The 19239-nt window shown below is 38.9% G+C and overlaps 2 protein-coding genes across 3 annotated transcripts in view; both read left to right on the top strand.

Annotated features, from left to right (window-relative positions):
- FAM193A (family with sequence similarity 193 member A) overlaps window positions 1-12880 on the top strand; it is a 77661-nt gene extending 64781 nt beyond the window's left edge. For both annotated transcript variants that reach the window (XM_080590568.1, XM_080590567.1), the window contains 6 exons: window positions 252-534; window positions 1671-1857; window positions 3716-3946; window positions 5671-6514; window positions 9497-9578; window positions 12009-12880. In XM_080590568.1, the coding sequence (XP_080446694.1) occupies window positions 252-534; window positions 1671-1857; window positions 3716-3946; window positions 5671-6514; window positions 9497-9578; window positions 12009-12102 (1721 nt within the window). In that variant the 3' untranslated portion in view covers window positions 12103-12880. The remainder of the gene's footprint in view (window positions 1-251; window positions 535-1670; window positions 1858-3715; window positions 3947-5670; window positions 6515-9496; window positions 9579-12008) is intronic.
- A 134-nt stretch (window positions 12881-13014) lies between these two features.
- LOC308194546 (uncharacterized protein) overlaps window positions 13015-19239 on the top strand; it is a 35650-nt gene continuing 29425 nt past the window's right edge. The window contains exon 1 of the mRNA XM_080590614.1: window positions 13015-17259. Coding sequence (XP_080446740.1) covers window positions 17091-17259 — 169 coding nt within the window. The 5' untranslated portion in view covers window positions 13015-17090. The remainder of the gene's footprint in view (window positions 17260-19239) is intronic.

Here is a 19239-nt window from a genome sequence, read left to right as displayed (position 1 = left end):
TAAATAATGTTTGTGTCTTGAGATTCTTTATTCAGTGTTCTTACTACTCTTGAGTTGTGGTCTCTGTACTCATTCTATCACTTTGTTAAAGACCTTGATATTTGGGTTTGGGGACTGGTAATAGATGTTGAAATAGCCATTTTTCTCAGAAACAGAGAATATCTACTACATTGAGTGATTTTTTGGGGTGGTTAAATGGAAACTTATTTCTTTTCAATTATAAGCAATGTCTTTTTTTCCCCTCAATTTAGGTGAAGTGTTCCACAATATTAATAAAGAGGACCATAGACATTCTGCACCGGTTGCACCACGAAATAGTCCTACCAGTTTAGCATCCCTTCCTTCACTGTCTCCTGCTGCACTGTCCCCAGCTTCTACACCCCATCTTCCAAATCTTGCTGCTCCTTCTTTCCCCAAAACTGCTGCAACAGCCCCTGGATTCGTGGATCCTCATTCAGGTCTTTGTCCTGCTACGGTTGCACCTCCTACTTCTACCACAGACAGCTCTGTAAGTGCCCCGCCAAGTGTCTGCAGGTAAGTCTAGCAACTGAGTGACAGAACTAATGAAGCTTTGATTTCTACAGAGCTGTGTCTGTTATTTCGTAGCACACTACCCTACTGTTCTGCTGGGCACTGCAGTGCTAACTCTCAACAGGCAAGAAACAGCAATACTAGGAGTGCTCAGTTGGACTAGCCAGAATGTTTGTGCTGTCAGGTACCTACTGCTATATGTAGTGGTTGTGCGTACCTTTTCCTTAACTAGGATACTGAATTGGAGCATTTTTTCTTTTGCCTTGCTCACTAATTTTTGATAACTGTACTTATTTTTGTGTAACTGTACTTTTTTTTATGGGAGGGCAGGGGGTGAGTGGGGAGTGAGCTGCTTACTTCAGAAGGAAGATTCACATATGTTTTGCAGATAGGACAGATGATGGTATGTTTTCACCTTTTTAACATAAGAACAAAGAAATACCAATGCTAGATGAGATTTTTTTAAAATACTTTTTACAGTTAAAGCAAGAACACATCACAATTCCAGAAGAAATGAACAGTAGATGTGTTGGGCATATATTTAAGCAGCCCTATGGAGGGAACGAATTGCTGTTACTGCTTATTTAAGAGACTGTGTTTTCTCCTTAAAACAGTAAGGTACAAACAGGGTAATGGCAACATCTTGTTTTTAGCTGATGCTGAATTTAAGTCAAGGGCTTGAAAATCTGTCTGCAACCAGGGGATTTTAGAAATAAGCTTGGTATTTTACGACTGCACAGCTCTCTTCAGACCACAAGCAATGAGATGGCAGCAGTTTCAAAACCATTCCAAATTAAAGCTAGAAGTTTCTGCTTCTGAAATTATTTTACCCCTTTTAAAACAAGGAAGAACACTTCCACAGCTCACTTTGTAGGCTACTTATTCAGTGAGTTACCTGCTGAGTTTTCCATAAATTACTTTGCCATGCATCATCATGTCTCTTTTTGGTTTTGAGCATCTCCATTTGAAAGCTACTGTAAGAAAGCCTTAGGGTTTGATGCATCGCTGGTGGCTGACATTCCAGTTTGAGAGTTGTCGTTCCTGGTAGATGTATATACAGCTGTACACGTTTGTTTTTTTCAAATGCTATTTGTATTATAATCTAGAGTTTGTAAAAACTTTTTCTTACTTCAACATAGTGATCCTGATTGTGAGGGCCATCGCTGTGATAACAGTAACACATATGATCATCAACAGTATGATGGAGAGGAGAGCCAAGATGAAGACAGCTGTTCAGAGCATAGCTCAAGTACCTCAACATCCACAAATCAGAAGGAAGGAAAATACTGTGACTGCTGTTACTGTGAGTTCTTCGGCCATGGCGGAGTAAGTTGCTGGATTTCCAATTTTGTTTTCTTTGTTGTGTATTCGTCAATTGCACGTGACATTAATGCCACCCCCTTAGCTGCAGTGTAGAGCTTGCTGAAGAGATGAGTAGTAAAAGGAAGCTCAAAGCATGGGTAGCAAATAATTTTCCTCTTTGAAATGAAGAATTGAAACAAGCCTTTCCAGTTGTAAGCAATTCAAGAGTAATAAAAATGGCTAAAAGATTTAGCAAGCAACTGACTTGGATAATAGATACCATGTTTGACTATGACATTGCAAATGGGAATTTAGCAATGTAAATAACTTTACAAAATTAATGCGTTCATCTATAGTAGTGTAATTATATAAATATTGTGGTGAGTTTGGGTAAAAATGAACTTAATGTGGGAATGTTTTAAAAAAAAAGATGATGGCAGTTTATGAACCATTCTTCTTTCCACAAATCTTAGTTCTCCAAGTACTCATTTTAATGTTACACTAAAAAAAAAAAAAACCCTCACCTAGAACTCAAGCAGTGTAAGTTTAAATCCTTGTTATAAAAGGAAAACACAAACTGCACATTTTGCCTATTTTCGGTATTACAAACAATTTTCTTTGCTGGTGCATTTTGATAGATGCTGACTTGAATTTGCCTTTATAAGGTGCTTTGAAGAAATTAGGAAGCTTTGAAGTATAGAGGTTATATAAAATCTTTTTTTCCATAATTTTTTTTACTCCTTAAGGATTTGGTTGGAGCATCTTGAAGTTTTCTTCATACCCATAACATAGCCAGTGATTCTCCTAACGGCCTTTTCATTTTCACAAGTGAAATGGTGGAAACTATTAAGTTGCCACATTATGATTTTTCTTAACTTAAACTTTTATTTTGCACTGGCCTTATTTGTACATCTGTGCATAATGTCTGTTTTAATAATCAGGTTGCTAGTGGAATTTGAGTCTCTGGCTTTCTTTTTCCCATATTAAGTAAAAATTCAGCTTATTGGCTTTGTATTTGGTAAGCTGCAGCTTCATCTTGAAGCCTGCAGTGAATTAATAGCCCCTGCCCTGTGTCTGGAAGGGCTAGAAAGGGGATCCTGTATCTTGCGTGTTCCCACCATGCCTGTGTTTCCTCTGTTATTGTCAGTCATCTGACGGCACAGTGAGCTATTTGTTGTGCTGAAGTGGCAGAACGCTACAGGATTTTTAAAAGTTAATAGGCTTTGTTTTGTTGGTTTAGTGAGTTGAACTGGTGTGACTGCAAACAGGTGGGCACCAGATCTGCTGCAGGAGGGGAGAGGGGAAGGCAGGCAGGAGGAGCAAAGAGGTGTCGAGAAACAGGAGCTACAGATGGGAATGCAGATACGAAACACGGTTCAGGAGTTCATCTTACAGCAGCGTTAACGTATTATCAATGTGACTCTGCTGGAAGTATGCTGGTGTGCTTCGGTGCAGGGTATCAGCCCTTCACAGTGATGGCCCACAGGCCCATGTAGCCCAGCCTCTGAAAGAGCCTTGATAGAACATGGAAATGGCAGCAAGGGTCTGCTCTCTTAAATCTTCAGATGTAGCATGCTGATCACAAGGAAATATGAAAGTCTCCTTTCTTGCTTTTAAAGGCCTTTGTCTTCTCACTTGTGCATTCCTCTGCAAAAACACATTCTTCCAATTGGAAAATAAAGCTCACAAGCTAGCAACAAGCCTGAGAGATCTGTTGCCTGTTAAATATCCACCCAGGTATGCCTACACACATGGAGTTTGGTATTCAGGTTTTGACCTTCAGTTTGGACCTTGAAGGTCTCTAAAACTTCAAAATCTCAAGAGTATTAGGTCAGAGAAACTTTCACATTTAGTCACTAATTTTTTCTCTGATGTCCATTAGCCTCCAGCTGCACCAACCAGTAGAAATTACGCAGAGATGCGAGAAAAGCTTCGTTTACGTCTAACAAAAAGGAAGGAGGAGCAGCCGAAGAAACCAGATCAAATCTCTGAAAGGGAAAGTGTTGTTGATCATCGAAAGGTGGAAGACTTGCTACAATTCATAAACAGCTCTGAAACCAAACCAGTAAGCAGTTCTCGGGCAGCCAAGCGAGCCAGGCATAAGCAAAGAAAGGTAAGACCTATAAGTGTGCTTACCTTAGAACCTCATATTCGAATCTAAGTGTGTTTTGTGCCCATTCTTTAAGTATTACTGCTGTGTACAGATTTTATAATAATGGACTAAGTGTTTTCTATGTAGTTTGTGGTGTTCTGCCTGTTTGAGCATACAAAGCTTGCTTACCCATTTCGATGCTTAGAAGTTACGTAGGACAGGAAGATTTCTCACGGTGTCCTTGTTGTGTATTTTGCTGCAAGTCAGCTTCATATTGGAATTTCCCCCAGTTCAGAAAGTTATTTCTAAGTGTCCACAACAAGAATCTGATAGCTGTATAGATTGGACATTTTAAAATTGGGGGCAATTTGAAAGCTCGTGTTTCTTCGTTGGAATAATGGTTGTGAAAGATGACTGTAGGAAGCCAGGAAACACGTGGTCAGTGTTTTCATGAGAGTGGAGAAGTTAAATTTTAAGATTTAGGTGTAGAAGGATTGCACTGGGCACCTTGCTGTCCCAATTGAAAGAGGTAGAGTGCTGTGCCACGTGATGGCATGAAGGCCTATCGGAACTCAGAGTGAAGTGGCAAGATGCAGAGAAGAAAATAAAAATTCAAGGTTGCTTTCAAACAGAAATTGGCAGAGACGTTTCAAGCAAAAACACCTTCAAAGGGTAATATAGAAAATATTTTTTTGAATACAACAAAAATGACACTTGCTGAGTTAATAGAGAAAAATGATTTTCCTAAGTTGAAGAAGCAGAAAAATTGCTTTTCTCATTGCAGTTTAAGTATCAGCCTTAACATACTGCAAGCTCAAATTGTAATGAGATTGGTGAATGTTTTTGAATTCTGGCAAGCCCATTCTGTGACATCACTGTAAATATTTCATGTTTGTGGATTTGTTTGCTGGCACGAAGTCTGTGTGCTTTAAATGCTTCCATGGGTTTGGAAGACCTGATGTTTATGTTACAGGGTTATGGGTTTTCTTTGCATGACTTCTGTAACTGTGAAAAAGGAATCCTTTATAGACACTTGTAAATGTGCAGGAAAATAAATATATGGACAGGATTGTTCTCAGTGTACAAATTCCATTTTGCTTGTTACGAAAGAGTGGTACAGCACAAAGTTTTAGTTACTTGCAGTAACAGCTGGAAAAAGTCTTACGTCTTTGTTTTATGTGGTTATGAACTTAGGGCTAATAGAAAATTTCACCATCCTTAATATTTTTGACAGCTTGGAATGTGTCTTTAATGTGCTTAGTGTTTTGCTTTTAGTGACTGCTCCTCCTAATGTTAGTAAACACTGAAATAGAGTAACTCTACCATAGGGAAAGAACACACAAATGATGCAACATGCCACAAGCTTGAGTTGCCTTAGTAATTCACAGATAGTTGAGAGAAAGAAGTTGAATATTTTATTTTCAACAGGGCTTGGTGATTATAGCAAACTCTGATATGGAGTTAAGCTTAGCAGTAGTAAAAAGATGATGAACGGTTGGTAGTGACAACAGTTGAATGTGTTACACAAATACAGCAAACAAATTCCAAAAAGAAATTTATGGACTCCAAAAAAAGACAGCTTTTGTACAACTAGTTACTTGTGTGCTGCCACATGCTTTTGGATCAGATAAACTGGTATACTAATGCCCTAAGACTTAAACTGTTCACACATAAAACTAGCAATGATACTTAAAACTAATTTCCAAAATTTGTGTCACTTCAATAATCCAACTGTTGTTTTATAGCTTGAAGAAAAGGCTCGACTTGAAGCAGAAGCCAGGGAAAGGGAGCATCACCAATTGCTTGAAGAACAGAGGCGGCGAGAAGAAGAGGAGGAGGAGAGGCTGAAACAAGAGTTACAACGGCTTCAAGAACTTCAGCAGCTGAGGGCTGTAAAGAAAAAGAAGAAAGAACGAACGAGTAAAGACTGTCAGAAGGTGGACATGCTTACTCGAAACTGCGAGACAGTGAAGGAATCTGTCCCAAATGCACCTGAAGACATTCAGAATGGTACACTTGAGCAATCAGAAAAGGTAGAAACCTCCTCTGGTTCACTGTCAAGACATGTGAATCACACAGAACAGAGGCCGGTTTCGGAGACAGGCTGTGAACTATCCAACCCCGTAAACACTAGAGACTCAAAGCTGCTTTATCAGAAAGAGGGGAGTGTAAAGCAGCATGAGCCCCTCTCTTTTCTGCTTGATATTATGCAGCAACATAAAGAAGGAAACAGCAAACAGAAACTAAAGCAAATAAATAAACCATGTGCTGAACAAGTGAAAAAGCCTGTTGAATCCCCCAAAGCAGCTGAGATTCAGACTAAAACCAGAAACCAAATAGAAGCCAAAGCAAAAGCAGCAGAGCTCCCAACACTTGCAGAACCTAAAAAAGAGGAGAAGAAATTAAACAACAACAACAAAAAACAGTTGAACCACATAAAGGAAGAGAAAGCCCCCATACCAAGTGAATCCCCTTCACCAAATGAGCAGCAACAAAATAATAAGCTAATACTTGCAGATTCTCCTCAACCAAAAGGCAAGAACAAGAAAAACAAGAAGAAAAAAGGGGACAAAGTCAACAATTCCATTGGTAAGTGTATAAGAAAATAAATGTTCTTTGTTTTGTTTTTTACTATTACCATTTAAGTCCAAAAGTTTATCCTTAGTCAACTCTGCTAATGTAAATTAGAGAAACAGAAAAACAGGTTTTGGGAAAACTCAAGTCACTGTAATTTTAACTTCAGTTTGTTTGCCGGGGTGCTCAGTGGAGATGTACAATCTTAAGCTACTTCTGTGCTTTTAGTAAATGCATATACTTTTAGTAGAGATGTGGAAGAATAAACTATCACATGCCACTGTTTGTGTATGTTTTTAATCAGTTGAGAATCAGTTTATTTTCTGTAAAGTCTGTCTCTTCTTTACTGTTTAAGTATATTTAGAATACTTGAGCAGTATGTGGAATTCCATTTTGAACTTGTTTGGAAGCAGTGCTGTTTCTCATACAGCATTGAGTGTAGTCTAAAATTGGTCTTACCCTTTGTGCAAGGAAAGCTAGGGGATTCTTTAGCCAGAGAATAACTGTTTGTGCATATTAATTTTTTCAGTGGAAATTATTGTATTTACATTGACAGGTGTAGTAAATACAAACCAATTTACTGGTTTTTATTTGTCATTGTGAAAATTTAGTGGGATTATATAACTTAATAATATGGAGTGTTTTCACTACGTCAATATCAGTTTGTGCTAGTAAATAGATTTTATTTATCTGATAGAACTAAAAAAACAACAGAAGTTTGAGGTTAGTCAAACAAGTTGCACTGGCATAGTTTTCTTCCCATTGAATTTTTTGCTCTATTTCATTTTCCTGAAAGCATCTAATGGTTAATATCAAAGCTGATGAATGCCTGCAGTGCTAGCTGGTTTGCTCTGTCAACATACTCGTCTATCTGCTCTTCTTGGGCACCAATTTGTTCCTGCGTGTGCTTGGTCCCTCCTGGGGCTGCCTGTTCGGGTGGCAGATTTGTGGTGCAGACATCTGTCTGCTCGGAGCACCTGGTCACTCCCCAGTGATCGCACGGGAGCTGAGCAGTAGCAGTGCACAAATGAAATGTCCGTTCTCTAGAATGATTTAGCACAGCAGTGTGAACTGCAATATTCTCGGCTAAGCACATACACATGCCTCATCCTTCTGTGGCAGCTGGTGCTAGGAGACACTTAGGTGTTTCAATATACATTTATTTCTTAAGCTTTATTATAAAAATACAAACCAGGCTTCTGGTTGTTGTAAGCTAGAGAGCGCCTCATTTTGTTATTGTGGTTTCATGGCCAGCTTGAGTCAGCCCACCATTCTTTCTTTTAATACTTATTTTCTCTATTTCAATTTCACGTCAATCTGACAGTGATACAGCCCTGAACGTTTTTTCCTTGAGACCTTAGCTATTGTGAACATGGTGTTGTGGTGCAGTCTTAACTCCAGTCACTGGAAAAAGGACAAAACTCTAGTCTGGTTTCTTCTCCTGGTCCTACAGACATTTGAAGGAAACCCTTGAATAGGAGTGGGTGGGTACGTTGCTGTGGCTTCCTGCATTTAGGTACTGCCTGCGTTTCTCCCTCTCCACATATCCACACGTACACACACCCCCACGCTTCTTTTCTGCTACGGTAGTAAGTATACTCAGAGTTTCTGAAAGCTAATGTTCAAATGTGAAGAAGTACAAGGACATTATCTCTTAATAAATTCAGAAACTTCGTGCTGCTCTCTGAAGAATCTGGACGAGGTAGTCCCTTTGCTTTGAGTAGTTCTGACTTTAGAACTAAAAGATAATGTAATACACATTTTTCATTTGGTTGCAATTTCTTAAAGACATAGGATTGATGTATTAAACTAGCAAAGGCACAAAAATGAACTAAGGAAAAAATAATTGTAAAAATTAGGGTAACAGGTTTTTTTTTTTAATTCAGTGTTAAATGAAGTGTTAAGGCAGTGAACACTGCTTCTGTTGTGATCTCTTTTTCTTAAACTTCTTCGGGCAGGGCTTTCTAACTCTTCATTATAAAGTGGCTGAAGAAAATAGGGTATAGGGAGCCCTGTTTTACAAGGCTTTCTGGTTCTCCTGAAATAAGTTGCGAGGCCAAGACGAGTAGTTTTTGAACTGTCAGGAATGCCTTTAGAGAACTCATCTGTTCTCTTAGATCCAGGGATTCTGGAAAGCTGCCCTGTGTGCTAGGTGATATCAGTTGTGTTCTCTGAGTCTCACCCGTTTTGGAACACGTTCTGAGGCTGCTTCAGAGGTGAGAATGGAGTATAAATGAAGTGAGAATGGAGTACATGTGAAGTCAGAAGAGGCTTTGTGAAGAAAATTCTCAAATTTCTTTCTACAAACAGCGTTATGTTTTCTGAAGCATGCATTTATTTCAGAAAGTACAAGAGAACCATATACTGAGACAGTATAATACACCAACTTTGTTACAGTAGCTGATGCCTAAATTCCCGCCATGTTAAAATATTAGAAAAAAGTTAAAAAAAAAAAAAAAAAAAAAAAAACTCCTAATTGCACATAGCATGACGTGCAGACAGAGCCTGGTGACAATGTCCAGGAGGAGTACAGCAGCTCTACAAAGAATTCTTGAAATTCTTTCTTTATGAATGCTACTCTTAAACTGCTTCTAGAGCTGTGTATTTAGTAGTCAGGCCAGAAAATTTCAGGCAGTGTTCTTTTGCTGCTGGATTTGTCATCCCCCTTGTATAATTCGACCTTTCTCAAAAGTATTCTAGGCTTATCACATCTTTTGCAATCCATGTGATCAGTAAATTTACTGTTGATTTGTCTCTTCCTTACTCCTGGTGTAACTCCTTTTAAAGGCTGAGCAGAGATACTAGTATAAGGCTTTTAAGAAGTGGCTTTTCAGTTATAAATTGCTGTTAATTCAGCCTAAATACAAATAATCAGTAGTCCACAAAGTTCAGACGGTTCGCTAAAAGTGTCTTTAATGCAGCTTGTTCAAGCTTCTTCCTTTCTCTGTCCTTCCTCCCCATGGAATCTAATTTAGTGTAATCCTTTTCCCTTTGTAGATGATGTTTTTCTACCCAAAGACATTGATCTAGACAGTGTGGAAATGGACGAAACAGAGCGAGAAGTGGAATATTTTAAAAGGTAAAGTGCTGTAACCCCCGCCCATAAAGATGTTGTGGTGCTTCCAATGTATTTAATGACCAATTCCTTGCATCATCTTTGTGTCCCCCAAGTTCTCATCAAGGTTTTCAGAATATCCTCAGCAACCATTTTTTATAAGCAAAATTTGAATGAATGTTTATTATCTGCACAGACAAAATACTTGCTAGTGTTTAAAAAAAAAAAAAGGCAAATATAAAAATACAATGTTAGATGATAAGTACTGAACGTTTAAAACATGGAAATTTCAGAGCATGTATATGCAAAAGGTAATTTCATGATTTTTTTACATGATTATAAGAGCTGTTACTTCAGAACTTTTTACTGTACATGAAATATAGATGGCACAACTGTGGGTAATAGCTTATAGTAATGATTAAGAGGGCATGCTTACACTAGTGCAGTGTCAAGAAAGTATGAACAGATGTTTTTGAAACTTTGTTCTTCTGTGAGTTTTGATTGCTTTGCCGGGGGGTTATGCATCCCATTATATTTAAATTATTCAGATATGGGAAGACAGCTCGTGTATGTGTAACATAGCACATGTTCTTCAATAATACCATAGATTACTCAAAGTTGTCATCTTTAATGGTGGCTGGGTGTGCCAGTTTCCCATAAATACTTCTTAGTGAGTCTTTCATCATGATAGCCAAAGCTGACTGGTTACAGATCCATTAGCTTCCTACCATTGAATAATTTTGCAATCAATAGTAGTGTTTCACAAAACAACTAAAACCATTTGTTTAAAGGCTGTTTTTTCTTTATTTTAGGATCTGGCTTTTGGTATGAATTTCAAATGTTTTCTAAACTTGTACATTTGATAGTCTACATGCTTGGGAAGTAATGAATATCTGAGTCTGCTTCTCTGTGCTGATTATTTCTATATGAAGTTCATGTGCCAGATTTAAATTTATGTTAACATGTACAGAAGATGAAATTTCAGAAGTACATACTCTATTCTTAAAAAGTATTTTTCTGAGTTGTGCCAATTAACAGACTTTGTTATTTAAACTAGAAGGTAGACTTCATAAATGAAATGTGGCGTATATTAAGTAATATACTAGTGTTGGTATAGTACAAGCACTGTGCTACAAGCTGCAGGTAATATTCTTAGCTTCATTCAAGTTTGCAGCGTCTGTGATGATAAAACAGGAAAGTTCACCGATTCTTTACTCTCAATAGGATAAATGGAGGAAAGTGTCCTTTACTTGTAGAAGTGTGGCTGAAGTTTGGAAACGAGTTTGTCAAACATGATTCCAAATGAGCAGTTAGAACTTTTATAACTCTACTCTTTTATAACCAATTCAGTGATCGATATCATCTACTCCTTTAATTTCATCTGTTAGGAAGCGTCCAATTTTTTGTGCGTGCCTGTTGGGAAGAGGTGCCTGCAGTGCCCTGATCGGTGCAGTTCTAGGGGAATGCCATGAAGACACATTTAATGTGTTCTGTCATTGGATAGATAGCTATAATCAGCGGCAAGCTAACAACATGGGTTGAATTCATACTTTTTAATGATAATTTGTTAATTTGTCATCCTTTCTTTGTAGTAGGATGATAGATAGATACGTTAATTACACCTTGACTTCAGAATTGATTTTGCAAAGTGCTTCTACCTTTACCATAGAAAGAACAAAATAAGTTCAGTTCTTCTGACCTTCCCCTGTACCTTTTTGGTTTCTCTCCTTCTGTCTGCTCCTTACTTGGCTTTCAGCAGTTACAGAAGCTGTGTAGCCTTTCTTTCAGAGGAGGGTGTTACAAATGGAGCTACCTTGATGCTGTAATGGAAGTTTTAGCCTAATCAAGCTACATCATACCTTGATAAAGGATTTAAACGTGAATTAACTGTCAATGAAACACCTGTTACTTAGCACATACCAAGCTCTTTCAGAAGTTTTTCCATAAATGTGCACAGTGTCCAGTGAAAGCTACTAAGTGGATTTTTATTCTAAAGATGCTTTTTCCAGGCATGTGGACTGTTTATCTGCTATATTATAAACAAAGCTCCTTTCACTAGGTCTTCGTCTCAAACGTAATTTTGCTGTACTCGGAAGATTGGTGTTAGAAAAAGCAGTGTCTTAATGCCATTGGTGCTTCTGCTCTATAAATTACCTACATTCTTACTGTTACAAGGGTTTTGGTAAATACAGCCATGTCAGCTCTGGTTTTGGTTAACATTCAGCTAGCTTCTGGGTTGCTGAATATGCAGTGTTCTCTGCTTCTTCTCCCAGTTATTCTTGGCAATACAGGGATGTTTAAAGAAATTGGTTTATGAATAAGGGGCAAGTGATTTTTTTTCATGCTATGATTTAAGTTTTGTACTTCTGAATGAGAACAACCCTTCAGAAAAGGGATACCATCGGTGGCTTGATTTTTGAAGAATATTAGTTTCACACTCACTTTTTTTTTCAGATTCTGCTTGGATTCTGCCAGACAGACGAGGCAGAGACTTTCCATCAACTGGTCCAATTTTAGCTTGAAAAAAACCACCTTTGCTGCACATTGAAATGACACAATATGGGGAGGGAACCCTGCAGGAATCAATGAACGACAACTCCACTTACCTGTCCTGCTGTGCTGAGAGCTTATCTGGTCTTGAGCCAGTGCTGCCTTGCCTTGTCCCCAGTGCTGTGTGGATCTGCACTGAACCCTTTGGCCTGATAATTCTTGCGGACTGAAAAATTGCCACTTTCTACCTGAATTTGTTAGCTTGTGTGCTTGTAGTCTGTGAGTGAGACTTACTTGATTGTAGCTGTATGCCGTTGGAGTTGGAACAATAGCTCTTTTCCATCTCCTTCTGAATGCCTTGGCCTCAAAGACTTTAAATTGCTTAGGCTTGGGTGGAGGCCAAAATACTAGTTTGCATCATCTGCAGTGGCTCCTGTCACTTCTGCATTTAGCTATGTTTTGTCATTCTGACTCCTGACAAAGGAATGGACCTAGTCAGTTGTGCTTTCATCTGCTCCAGAATTCTCCTGACATGACTTCATGAAAAAGAGGCTCTTACGGGACAAGTATTTCCTCAGTTCTTTCACAATCTACTGTTTAAGAGTGTACAAGTTACGCTATTTGTGTTTTGATTTTTTTTCCTGACTTGTAGCCAGCTTGTGTAAGAATACTTGCAGAATGAGAAAATTTAAAAAGAACAGTACTCACACTATCAAATCTGTTATAGAGTGTATAATTGTATTAACACTGAAGCCTAACTGGCTACTTTTTTAACATATTGTTAAGTAATATTAAAATCATGTCTTTCTTTTTGAAAGATGGAATACATTAGTATGGCAGAAGACTTGTGTCTTGCTTTTTTCTGCTTGGGTCGGGTGAGGGAAGAAACAAACATACTGCAAAAAAATGATGGTATTCTAAACTAAATCTAATCTTATGTCAGAATTGGTCAGTGAATGCTGCTTAATTTTAGTATGGTTCTCTATGAGCACTTGTTTGCCACCTCACCTGATGGGAAAAACTGCTATCTGCTGGAGCAAGAAACACTCCTGCTGAATGCTGGAGTTAAGTTTGCGAATTCTGTGAATTACTATAATACAACTATTATAATAGATACTTTATGAGAACAAGGTAATCCAAGTATTTTCAATTTCTATGTTGGTATAGAAATGAAACAGGTAGGCTTGATGTTGTTGTTGAGTAAGTATTTAACAATATAGTAATGTCTTACGGGTTGCTTAATGTTGTCCAGCATGGAGGAAAACTGGTGTTTTAGGATTTTCGTCTGTGTAAAGGTACAATGCACTTAGAAAAGTTTTTCTGATGCTGTGCTATTTATTTAGAGATAACATTTCATTTTGATGACCATATTTACCCAGACACTCTTTAATTTTTATGAAGAAAATAAAACTTCCATTCAATATATACTTAAAAGGACAGTGCAGCTTCGAAGCCCACTAGCTGCCTTCTCCAGAACTGTTCCCATGTTTTTTTTTCTGCTGCTTGTTAACGTGTTTTAGTGTGATACAGCCACTGGGCTTGGGACTGCTTTGCAAGACACAGTGTAATTATGCAGCTTTGGGCTTGAGAAGCTTTAAGGAATGATTGCTTCCACATCCCCTTCGAGGCCGAGAGGCAGCAGGAGGGTTGGTTTGGCTGCAGATTCCTGAGAGATCTACAATTTCATACCCTTTTTTAAGTCAGTCCTGGATGGAGCTCCTGTCCTAGTGTGTGCTGCTGGTACAGCATATAGTTGCTCAGCTAAACCCAGCTGCTGCAGGTAAATAAGATCTCCCTCGTGTAGAGGAGGGAATGATGCAATACCTGTTACCAAATTATAGTCCAGGGGTTTAAAGGTGACAACTTCTGTTACTCATCGATTACTCATCGGATTCAGGTTGAGGAAGGGTAGTAGAGTAGTCTCACTTTTTTTCTCCATTGAAGTATTGTAACATATGTATTTACCTGCTAGAGGAATAGGATCTCAGACCGAAAAGGTAGTATCTGTGCCACTCTAGCTCTAGCTGTCTCTGCAAGGACTGTGAGCTGCGCAACATACCTGCATCAGTTAGTGCAGAAGTGACCTCTGCTCCTTGGGGCCATTGAGGCTTGCATCTGTTGCAGCCTCAGTTGGATGTTAGCTGCAGAAAAGTTTAGACACTTCTATTACAGGACACTGGCTGTGAAAAATGTGATTAAAACACCCAAAGCTGGATGCGTGTGGTGGATCTTTTCAGGCTTTTGCGGTTCCAAAGTGTAACACAAGGTGGCAGTGTGTGTCATCAGAAGTCATCTCCATGCCAGTGATCTTCGGCTGAGGCAGGGGATGGAAAAAGGAGTTGATGTCACCTGGCTGAATAATGGTGCAGGTTCCAGCTCCTCTGGAGTAGGGGAGCTTGGAAGAGTTTTGAGATTTCTCTAATGGTGCTAGAAAACTCATAGCATTTGTTTTAACTAATAAATGGGGAAGAAAATAAGCTAAGAAAGCTGTTAAGAGTGATATATGACTATGATGTGTTTTTCTTTGTATTGAAATCCTGCATTAAGAAAGCAGAAGAACTTTTTGTACCTAGGATGTGTATATCTGTATTTATAATCTTTTTCGAAGATACTTGGCTTACGCTGTGTCATGAGATATCAATGCAACTGACGTGACTGCATGCACTACACAGAAAGCATACAGAACAAATCTAAACCGATCTGCTGTTGCATCTTGAAGAGAATCTAAAGGCAAGTTATATTTTTCTGAGTTCATAATTATGTGAAGATGTGTGTGGACCCATCTGGGAGTCAGGAGACTTAAAAGTACCGCTGTTGTGGCCTTGGGCAAATGAGTTAGTGACTGTCACTCTACCCATTAAGTGGTTTTATTAAGGATTTGCTGGATTATGAGCGTGTTTCTTAATGCCCAAGTAGTGAGGTGAAGTCTGAAGTGCAACGCTAAAACCTCTTACTGGACATACAAGCTCTGCAGGTTCAGTTGTGTTCAATCCAGATAAAATGTGTTCAGGTACAATAGATTGAGGTATTTCTTCCAATAGAGGAGACCTCTATAAATACGTAATTGAGTACTTTTTAGTTCTTAATGAGAGTTTTGAACAGTGCTGGCATTGAATGCTCTAAGATTGCTTTTATACAGGGACGTGGCATCTCCGCTTTGTATTCACTGTTGATGCTTTCTGAGGTAACTATTGTTGAGAGGAGGATGTCTTTCTTTTCTCATGTCTTCTGTTTTCTCCACAAAACAAAGAAATAATGCCCCATAACCTTTGGGCGTTTCTTCTCACATCTGTGTGTTCAGTTTCAGCTTTGCTGCTGCTTTTAGCTGTAGAGTTGGGCCTCCTTCAGCTCAGTGCTTAGAGATATGGAAGAATCTACCTGTTGATGCATAGTGAATCTACTTAAACTGTTGAAAAATGTGCCAGGTAAAGCTTTGCTTTTCTGTAACTGTATTCTCCAGGGGAAATTTTAGTGCTTTGCTTACAAATGTGATGGGTACAAATGGGAGTTTTAAGTGGATGGTGTCCAATTCCTGTCCCTGTGGTTTATAAAAAGCATCAAGCAAATTGAGACAAGGTATATACTGATAGTTGGTTTTTCTCAAAGATGTTCTTGTAAACATTTTACTATTTACCATTCTGAATGTTTTGTTTTTAGAACGCCTTGAAACATGTTTTCACACTTAAATCGCAGGTCTATAGCTTTTCATGTTGTCTGTTTCACCAGATACTCTTTGATCAGAAATATCTTGTCTTATTATTTCATTAGCTATCCTTTACACAGAGTCACCAGGAGAGGAGACTGTATGTAGTCTGGATGTGTGACCTAAGTTTTAATTCCAGTACATCTGTGTAGCAGAAGTGAAGCAATCCACAGATCTGCATAGATGCAACGTGGCAAGAAAGCTTCTGGACAGTTCTGTTTAGAAATCTCCAAAAGACTAACTTCAGCCAACAATAAGCATTTGGGAATCTTGCGTCAACATTTAACTCCATTTTCTTCACCTGTTTTCCTGGAAGCTGAACAGAAAAGAGAAGCCAAAATCTTTGGCAGGGCCCTAATACCCATGAAATGACAATTTCAAGTATGTTAACTGTCAAAGAACACGTGAGAAGTTAACATTTTTTGCTATAAAATCTTTGTATCCAGCTTGTCATCTATGATAAAAGGAGGCAGTAGGCAGATGTAGTATCTGTGGAGAAAAGGAAAGAGGTACACAGTATTACATGGAAGAATAAATAAACTTTATTGATGTATGTATAACTGATTATCTGCAACTGATATCGTATTAACTAGCATGTGTTCCACACCAAGTATGTCACTGAACCAGCTTGTACAAGTCTGATTTTTTCTGAGGGAAAGATGTTTATACTTGCTTTCCCATTCTGGTTTCCTTTCAACAGGCCGTTGACTCAAATCTAGTTAGCTAGATGGGCTAGTGGTTTTTGTTGTTTTTTTACAAGCAAGTAGCATGTTGTCAAAGGTTGTTGTCACTAGTGACTGAAATACAGAATTTAAAACCAGGACTCTGGAGTGGAAAGCTGGGATGTTGAACTCCTCTGACCGGATAAGCATCTTGCTGCCTGCTGTTGCCTCAGGTTTTATGCTGCAAACCCCTCATCTGCATCAACTTATTGGAGAGTGGTTCTATGTTAACTGGAAATATATAATCAGCAAAGCCCTTTTCTTCTGAAAGATAGGAGGAATCAAGCTTCTTAGAGTCAGTTACTTGGATATGTATACCCTGTTTCATGCACTCTACGTTCAAGACCTTCTACCATTTTTTGTCAATTTGTTGCTTGACCACTACCTGGATTCTATAGTATTGCGAAGAGCAATTAAGATGACATTTTTTTAGAAGCTTTTTATCTTGTTTTCACAGGATTGGAGCCACAGAATGGCTGAGGCTAGAAGGGACCTCTGGAGGCCATCTGGTCCAACCCCTCTGCTCCAGGAGGGCCACCCAGAGCAGGGTGCCTAGTGCCACGTCCAGGTGGCTTTTGAAGATCTCCAAGGGGGCGACCCCAGAACCTCTCTGGGCAATGTATGCCAGTGCTCAGTCACCCACACAGTAATGAAGTGCTTCTTGATGTTCAGAAGGAACCTTTTGTGTTCCAGTTTGTGCCCGCTGCCTCTTGTCCTGGTACTGCGCACCACCGAGAAGAGCCTGGTTCCATCATCTTTGCATCCTCCCTTCAGGTATTTATAGACACTGGTAAGTTTTCTGTTAAGTTGTGGGCAAATCAGAAATAACCAGTTTGTAAGAGAAATCCTCTTGGAACAATTTTAACAGAGTAATGGGGAAAGACTGAGTTTTACATAGCATTATATGAGTCTCTTCACTTATATGTGTTGATTTTATCAGGGTGTAAGTTCTTTGTTCTAGTGAGTGAATTCTCGTTGGCTGGAAGTGAGACCGCAGTTCTGCTGACTGTGAAAGAGGTGATTGCTTGAACTGCTTCTTGAAAGTGGGAGGGAGGGAGAAATCATATTGGTACACTAGCATCTAATGTAGCAGTAGTACTGTTGCCTTCCTCTACTCTTTTATGCAAGACCCTCTCTTACATTTCTTAATTGAGGATACTCTTATCTGCAGACAGTTATAGGAAGTAAGAGTCTTTGCCTTCTAGTTAGCAGGTAAATGGACTTTTTCGCTTGAAAAGAGCAATGGAAACAGATTGCTACCATTCATTTTACTTGGGATTTCTGCTTAAACTGATGACAAAGAAAGAAATCAGCTTTAAAAGGTAGCCTTCCCTTCTGAGACTGAGTGCATGTCTGAGAAGTCCATTTAAAGAATCAGTGAACCTTTTCAGTAATGTAACTGTTGCATGTCAGTTGCCCAAGCCATTTTGTGGTTTGCAGAGAAATTTTGTTATTTAGTCTGCCCAGCTGCCTTTGAGTCTGTCATTTACATTGATCATATTTTATGTATTTGACCAGATGGGGAAAAATTCTGAATGCTGTTTTGTAGAAAACCCTATCCTTCCTCTGTCATGAGTTATGTTCTCTGAGTCAGGCATCTTTACTGCATAGAATAGTGTGTTAACTTTTTTATTAATTAAAAAAAAAAAAGCCTGTAGTGTTCTTTATAATCCTGGGAGAAGATAGCATCGTGCTTGTGAAGATATATGAAGGGGATGAGAACAGAATTGTAAGGCAAAAGGCTTAAAAAATTATGTAATGCATGGCTCCTTATTGATGCTGCGAAGGGTTTTGTTTAACAACTAGCACAGCAGTTTTCTGCTGGCAGGTTGTTTGATAGCTTCAAATGTGTCACTCAGCTGCTCAGGACTAAGTGTACTGTTTTACTGCTCTGGTACAAAAGCACAGTTGGTAGTTGAGCACTGGTGAAAGAGTAATGTAAACGCACATGTAAATTATAAGAGATTTCAGATGTTTCTAAAGGTCTCTGCTGAGCTATAGCTGAAGAAGTTAGGGAGAAGATCGAGTGGAAAAGTGGGAATTAAGTAGGTCAGTGTACTGATAGCACGGTATGAGAAATAATCCTCTTGCCACATGAGAAATGTTACTCCTTTCCAAAATACTAATTTTACTTCACTCGAAGACCTCCAGTTGTGATCATTATGGTAATGGTTCTTCTGAAATCCATTTTTAACCCTTCTTAACCGGCAATCAAAACTGGCCACAGCTGAACTGCCAGAGAGCTGTCATGTTCCTGTGTGGGCTGGACTTGCAGTCTTGCATTAGCCAGTATAGCCTGATTGTTTTTTCCTCTTTCTCCATGCAGATGCCTTTTTTGGCCATTAATCTACGCTTGTGCAATAGGAATGTCGTCTGTGTGTGCTTTGGATCATCGTAGGCGTAGGAGCTGGGGGGCTTGTGTGGATTAGGCCTTGGCAGAGAGATAGATTTTGGCAGTGCCTTGAACCAGGCCATGGTGATGCATGCAAGTAGACTAAACATAGGAGAGAAATCTTAAAGCTATTACCCTTACAAAAGGTATGTTTGTCGTTGAGTTGGAATGCTTTAAATAATGTGGTGTAGGGACAGATAAGGTGTGGCAAGACCTGTTGCCAGTTCTTTTTTCGTACAAGCAATAGGTGAGCATGTAAGGGATGAGATTCTGGGGTAAGTAGTCTTGAAAGAGCTAGAACCTAAATACAGTTTTAGATGATCTCTAGACTGGCTGGGTGACTCTTCTTATTGCTCAGTTTTCTGTTTAAACAAAAAA

Source organism: Anser brachyrhynchus (genome assembly GCF_964034855.1).
Source record: "Anser brachyrhynchus genome assembly, chromosome: 4".
NCBI classification, from domain to species: Eukaryota; Metazoa; Chordata; class Aves; order Anseriformes; family Anatidae; genus Anser; species Anser brachyrhynchus.
Note: the sequence above shows the minus strand (reverse complement) of the source record. Positions and strands in the feature narration are given on the sequence as shown.